Source organism: Poecilia reticulata, linkage group LG4, assembly GCF_000633615.1.
Source record: "Poecilia reticulata strain Guanapo linkage group LG4, Guppy_female_1.0+MT, whole genome shotgun sequence".
Taxonomy (NCBI): domain Eukaryota; kingdom Metazoa; phylum Chordata; class Actinopteri; order Cyprinodontiformes; family Poeciliidae; genus Poecilia; species Poecilia reticulata.
This window is the reverse complement of record NC_024334.1, coordinates 5,722,020-5,729,371: the sequence shown is the minus strand read 5'-3', so window position 1 is coordinate 5,729,371 and position 7,352 is coordinate 5,722,020. Positions and strand designations below refer to the sequence as shown.

Below are 7,352 nucleotides of genomic sequence, written 5' to 3'. Positions count from 1 at the left end.
ATACATATATATATATATATATATGTATGCATACATATATATATATATATATAAGCCGGATTGCAAGCATCTCTTCTGCGGTGAGCATTTTACTGGCAGGGCAGAATTATTCCTGAAAGAGTTTATAATTTTTAATAGTTGATGTAGAGGAAATGCACTTCCTTACATCATGGTTATGTTACCATGGTAACTGTTGCCAGACACCCAACTAGTCTTCATCACCATCATCACTGACATGGGTCTGTGGTTTCTAAAGCCCAAATGGCACATATGGGTCCCTCTGATTTCACTCAATAAAGTCAATTTATTTATGTTCATGTTTTCATAAACAGATTTATTATGGAAGAGTCAACATCACACTGAGGCTCAAACAGCTTAAACTGGTTCTGCTCGTTTCAAAGTCCAACATGAAGTCAGAACCTCCTCGGATTATTAAACCGACCAGAACCAAACAACATTTAATGATTCATTCAACGACTGCAGAGTGGAAATTTTTCACCTAAAACAGATCGACACTTTCTAAAAAAAAAACTAACAGAACCGAGGCGGAAACTCCAACCATCTCTGGAGGAAACTACAGTCCAGTCCGGCAGGAGACGGACCAATCAGGTTGTAGGAGACGGACCAATCAGGCGTCCAGAGAATCGTCTCACGAGTTTCAGCTCAGAAACAAAAAGCTGTGCATGCTAATAAAAAAACCCAACAGAAACTACATCATATGACCTTTAGCCCCGCCCACCCACTTCCGCCGCCGGCTACTTGTGTCCCTTGTTGGTCTTGAAAGACACCTGCAGGACTTTGTCCCCCAGCTGGTAGCCGTTGAGGCTGTGGATGGCCATGGCTGCTTCTTCATAGTTCGCCATGGTAACGAACCCGAAGCCTTTGCACTTGTTGGTGTTGAAGTCTCGGATGACCTTGACGTTGACGACGGCGCCGAACGGCCCGAACATCTGCCACAGCATGCCCTCGTCAGCATCCTGGCCCAGGTTGTAGATGAACAGGCACCAGCCAGAGGAGGGGCTTCCCGAGGCTCCGCCCCCAGCGCCCATGTGGTCGGCCGACATTGGAGAAAACCTGGAGGCAAACAGGAAGTGGAGGAAATTTAAAACCTGTCAGCCAATCAGAACACTGCGTCAGTTACCGTAATCCGATTACTCACCTGAACCTCTGTGCCTGATGATGGACTGGGCCTCCGAAGCGTCGCGATTGGCCGTGGTAGGTCTGTGACATCACCATGGGGTTCCGGCCTTGGTTGGGGTTTGCAGCAAACTTGACTGTGATTGGCTCAGAGCCGCCGGGCGGGACGTGTCCGTTCAGGTGCTTCACTGCGTCCTCGGCCTCACTGCGCTTATCATAGCGGATGAAGGCCACGCCCCGAGACAGACCTGGCAACCAATCAGAGGACAGCGACTGTTTAGTGAAGGGGGAAGGAGGTTCAACGACTCTGAAGTTGTCACAAAGCAAGGCATTATGGGTGTTGGAGTGAAATGAAAGTAGATATAAAAGAGTGGATGAAAATGTGATAAAAACGACGTACAACAGAGAAAGTTTTCAGGTTATGATCCATGGAGACTAGGGCTGTTAGTAATCGAGTAATCTATTTATTATTCTTAAGATTAATCGAGTAATCGGATAAAATTTTTTATAAAAAAATATTGGTAAATCTGGCATAATACCGGTGTTAATATCAGCCATCAGTCCAATTTTTAATATTTTTTGTATTTTAGAAAATTTACCTGCAACAATAACTAACTTGAAAATTAACTTGGTTAGTAAAATTAACCAGATTAATAATAAATAACTTTCTAACTTTCTAAGTTAACCTGAAGTTAAAGAAAGATCTGAAATTATATTCAATTCAATAATAAAGAGCCAGACTCACAAATACACTTATGAAAAATGTCTATGATCCAGCTTTTAGTTTCTGTGTTCATCTTCAGTGAGTTTAACAGATGAACTCTCACCTCGCCTCACGGGCGACTTTTCCCGTTTGAGAATACGGGAAACGTCGCCTGGAGTTGAGGTGGGAGACGACCAGCAGACCAGGGTTCGAACTTAAGAACGAGGGGAGCAATACGGGATATTTACCTTCGTTCGTCACACTAAGAAACTCATCTACCAGCCGCCATGATGATTTCAGACTCCCGTTTGTCGAGACGGGATGATATGAAATTTATTGTGCGGTTCGTCCGTAAAGCTACACTTACATTGTAACTAAAGGCGCGTCGATCGATCGGCCACCGATCACAATCGGCCGATTTCCATGAAAAAGTGTATGATAGGTGATGACGGTCTCTTGTTGCCGATCACCTGCATCTCATTCGCAGCCTGTGCAGCTGATCTCCTCTTCCCTTCACACTGCGCAGGCGTGCAGCAGTAGATCCTAAGATATGTGGAACTATAATTCTGAGAGTGAACGGGGAAGTTTGTGTGTTGCAGTGGAAAATTAGCTCCGGGGTGAAGCAGGTCAAAATGCAACAACTCGACGAATCTAATGTGACATTTAAAAAACACTTGATGGAGTTTGGCTACATCAAGGCTCAACGCAGGAATAATAGGACATCCTGAGCAGCAGGTAGAGCAGCACAGCTACAAACACTCAGCCGGATTAGCATGACGGTCAGAAAGCTAAACAAATAACCCGCTAAATGATTAAAGTCTTGGAGCTGCGATGTCAGACGCTGGTTCTGTTCTCGCTGTTGAACCGCTGCTACGCTACAGGTAGTAATATTTGACAGACGGAGCGCCGCTTCTGCTCCACCTGGTAGTGACTCTCACACCGAACCTCTGCTTAAAGCTGCAGCATCTAACCTAAAATAGAAGAGATTTTAGATATGTATTAAAACTTTCGCTATGTAATAACATGGGTCAGATAATCTCTAAAAAAATAATCGATCTCCTCCTTGTTCTGCAGAATAACTCCACTCAGTCAGAAACAACCAATCAGAACCAGCAGTAATCAGCTAGCCGCCATGCTAACGGGACGGATTGTTTATTTTGATGCAGCCTGCATTTGACTTGGAATGAAAGTTTCCTTTTTACTTGACATTATTTGATATAGGCAGATTTATTTGACCCGTGTATAATTTATGGTACTGAGCCTTAATGTTAAATATTATTTTACTGATTGGAGGTTTTTCAGTTGTTCTTTTGACCGAGTAGCTGCTGTTTTGTGCCTGCAAGAATTTAGCATGTTTTATGCCTAAATTAGGTGACTTTATTGCCAGATCATTTTCTTATTTTGTCAGATCACAAAGTAGCATTTATACCTAAAGCGAAAAATTAACAGTTAATCCAGGTGATCGGCAAAGATCGGCTTCATGGGTGATCGGTATCGGCAGCAGAAACCTGATCGGAGCGTTCCCCATTGTACCCATCAGCCGCCCGCCGTGTTCAGTCTATCCGCTCACCTGTATAAAAACTCTGCAGCTTCTTCCCGCCGTTCAACCAGAACCAGCAGCTCCGGAGGATATTAATCAAGGTTAATATGAAATGATAACCGGCTAATCTGAACCGTTTCCATGACATTAACAAAGTTCAACAAGACAAAATGAAACATTTGGGTTTAGTTGAGTCCATCAGAACTTCCCAGTTCTGCTGAGCGATGCTCTGGGCCTGAACTTCCTCGATGGAGAGGAACCAAGACGCTTCCTGCAACCAGACCTTGACTGGTCTCAGTGAGTCTAGACCAGGGTGCTCAAGTCCAGTCCTCCAGAGCCGTCCAGCAACTTTCAGATGCATCCCTGCTAAAACACACCTGAATCAAATGAATGCGCCGTTAGCAGGTCTGTTCAGGGCTGATCCTGATCTCTTGGAGAGGATCCATCTAAAAGTTGCAGGACGGCTCTGGAGGACTGGACTTGAGCACCCTGGTCTAGACGGAGCAGCGGCTGATAGGGTTGGTTTCTCTGTGCAAACGTAGGACCTGAATTTGAAAGCTCTGGCTCCGTTTCTCTCTAGCACCAATGGAAGCGGCGGGTCACATGACCTCACCTGACGCCTGGTCCACCAGGACCCTGGAGTTGATGATGCGTCCGAAGGAGGAGAACATGTCTTCCAGGTCCTGCTGGCTCAGCGTTCTGGGCAGACCGCTGATGTATAGGTTGGCGTCTTTGATGGTGTCCGAACTCGGGCGAGCAAACGACACCTGCAGGAAGGAGAGAGGAAGACTTCAGCTCCTCTTCCTCACAGGACAGAAATATTCAAATAAAATTACAGAAAACTTTCAAAGTAAGAGTTACATTCAGTGTCCAAATAAAAAACAGGGTATCTTAAATTTAAAACAGTAAAATAAAGTTTACATTTAACCATAATCCTTTAAAAAATAAAATAAAAGACATGAAATCATGTTGAGTTTTTCAAAATAAAAGCATCCGTTTTTAAAGTTAAGTCTTGGTACATCATCTCACTGAACTGAAGGAAGCGACAGATTCAGTGCTGACGTGTGTCAGAACAAAATACCTTCAATCTTCAGACGCTGCCGCTGAGAGCGCCCCCTACTGTCCAGGAAACATAACACATCTATCAGTGGAAAGAGGAAAATCAAAGAGCACCTGTGGCGCGTTACCTTGATAGTTTTAGACTGTAGCCTCAGGCCATTGAGGGTACTGATAGCCCTCTCTGCATCACTATGGTTAACAAAGTTAACAAAGCCGTAACCTAAACTGTGGCCTAGAGAAACACAAAGGAAAACAACAAAATAACAGCAAAACTCTCGGTTACAGCATCACATTGAGAAAGAAACACAGAGTTCAAAACGCAGCACAGAGTCTGATCAGATCCACAAAACAAACCCAAACGGTTCTGAACAAACTGAGAAAACGGGCTTCACAACAAGATGGCGGTTCAATAGGGAGGTCCGAACGGCTCCGTAAGGTCAACTGGAACCAGTGAGCTCCTGGTTAGTTCACGGTTAACTCATTTAGCTCCTGGCTAGCTGCTAGCTAGCTACTCGTTAGCTGCTTATTAGCTACTGGTTACCAGCTTTAACTAGCATTGGTTCTGACCCACCAGGGGGGTTCTGATTGGATGCTTCCGGTCGGAAGGAGCTGCTTAGAATCTTTTTTATCTGATCTGAACGTCCTCGCATCAGGAGGGTTTCAGTTACTATGCCAACAGGAGAACCCATGGTAGCTATGGTTACAGGAACAGGTGAGCCTGTGGTTACCATGGTGACAGAAGAGGAACCATATTCTGTATTCAAAAATCAAATAAAAACAAAACATGCAGGAGAGCAAAGAGTTAACATGGACCTCCCAGAACTTTGAGGAAACTCGGGCTGCGTTCACACAGCAGCCTGAAGTGACCCGCATGCGCAGTAGAGGGCGCAATAACAGCAGCGTTCTCAGTGTCCTGCCAACCAGCATGAGAAGAAGAAGAAGAGCTCAGAGTTCGTGGAAGTAAACATGGAGGCTAACGGTGGAGCTTAGCTTACACATCTGAAGTTGTTGAAAATTAACAACTTAATCCTCATTACAGTCCGTCATAGTTGTTTTTATTCCTGCTTGTTCGTATCAGGATGCAGAATAGTGACATTTGTCAAATATCAGTGACGTTCAGGTTGGATGAATGCATTCAAAAAGAATCCGACCTGTGCTGTTCAGACCGTCATAAAAAGATCAAAAACAGGTCGCATTACATAAAAAAATCTGAACTGATCAGAGTTGAACATATCAGAAAATATCAGATCACAGACACATTCTGACCTGAGGCAGCGGCCGCAGCGCCGGGTGTTTTAGCCCAGATACACGGAGACTAATCAGCCGATCAGGACTGAGGTCAACCGACCCAATTGGGTAACTGGTTCTACAGAAACGTTTCTCCATTAGTGGGCAGCTGCAAGGACTTTTGCTGTTTTTGCTTCGGCTATTTCCGTGGCAACAAGTGTTTATTTTAAACTGGACACAATGAACAAAGTCTGAAAACCCGAGACGATGTCTGAACGACAGGAGAAGAACCGGGCCGGGTCCCCAGACTCTAAGGTGTGCCCGCCTCATGGAGAAGTGGCACCACCGACCCATCAGAACCCTGATGTGTGAATTCTTTTGCCTGCACCAACCAGAACCAGAACCGGGTTCAGCCAGCAGAGCTTTGACAGTCATCAGATGAGGTGAAGAACTTCCTGCTGGAGTTTGGACCTGAACTGGGTCAGGTTCTGACAGAACCGTTACTGCTCCGTTTTCTCAACTTGTTCAGAACAAAAACATTTCTCAAACATTTTTCTGAAAATTTTACAACTCCTGAAAAAAAAATAAAGACATTAAAACATTTTCAAAGATAAAAAAAATTAAAATTCTGAATGTAAACAGAAGTGGTTCCGCCTGATGGACTCCAGCAGAACCAGAAAACCGACAACCTGCCAGTGCCGCAGCAAAAACAACAAACGTTACAAATTCAACAGCAAAAAAAATCATCCAGGCAAAAAAAATCCACAAAATTGTTTAGAAAAAAAAGTAACAATCACAAAGTCAATAAAATAAAAAATAAAAATAAAAAACAGCTGAGAAAAAGAACCGGAGACACAGAACCACTGGTTCTACTGATCAAACTGGGTCAGAACCAAAACAGGATTAACCCTTTCTATAGAGAGGCTGATGGGTCCCAGTACTGGTCCACACACTGGGAGAACTGCTGGACCAGTACGTTTGACAAATCATCTGGTTTTGCTGAGATACTAATCATGTTATTTAGGGTTCAATCCTTACATTTCTAAGCTAATTTGACATTTTTGTGTAAATTTGTTTAGTTCCGCATTATTTTGACTAAAACCGTCTCAGTGCTGCCCCCTTCAGGTGAAACAGTGCCTCTGCAGTTCGATTCTATTGGTGTCAAACGTTCCAGCTTCAGCCACGCCCCCTGGTGGCGACTGTATGTGATCGATAGCCCTGCTTTATCAATGTGTGATTGATCAGCAACACGCCGTGATCCACTCTGCCTGCAGCGCTGAGGGCCTCCACATGGCAGCTGCATGGCTGCTAAGCATGTCGCTGTAAATCTCTCCAAACACAGAATAACATCTACAAATTTGTTATTTCTTGGTTTGGATAAAAAGTTAAATATAGCGACAAACGGCAGCAGGGAGCGGCTGAGGGCCTCCGCATCCTGACCTCAGCCCTGACACCTGGCCACGCCCCTCTGTTTTCTTGCTAAATCCTAAATGTGTGAGGGGCTTAGCTTTCACACAGAACCAGTCCGTTTAAACAGAACTCAGTTGATTTTAATCATCATCCCCAAGTTAAAATCATAAATTAAGGTTCATAACCCTAGCGGACGGCAGAGGTACTGCGGCCCCTAGCGGTCGGCAGAGGTACTGCGGCCCCTAGCGGTCGGCAGAGGTACTGCGGCCCCTAGCG

General features: G+C 44.6%; 1 protein-coding gene across 1 annotated transcript in view; it reads right to left on the bottom strand.

The window, feature by feature from the left end:
• Window positions 1–307: 307 nt before the first annotated feature.
• LOC103463278 (ELAV-like protein 1) overlaps window positions 308–7,352 on the bottom strand; it is a 9,069-nt gene continuing 2,024 nt past the window's right edge. The window contains exons 5-8 of the mRNA XM_008406534.2: window positions 4,568–4,671; window positions 3,994–4,147; window positions 1,160–1,385; window positions 308–1,074 (exon numbers count right to left, since the gene is read on the bottom strand). Coding sequence (XP_008404756.1) covers window positions 756–1,074; window positions 1,160–1,385; window positions 3,994–4,147; window positions 4,568–4,671 — 803 coding nt within the window. The 3' untranslated portion in view covers window positions 308–755. The remainder of the gene's footprint in view (window positions 1,075–1,159; window positions 1,386–3,993; window positions 4,148–4,567; window positions 4,672–7,352) is intronic.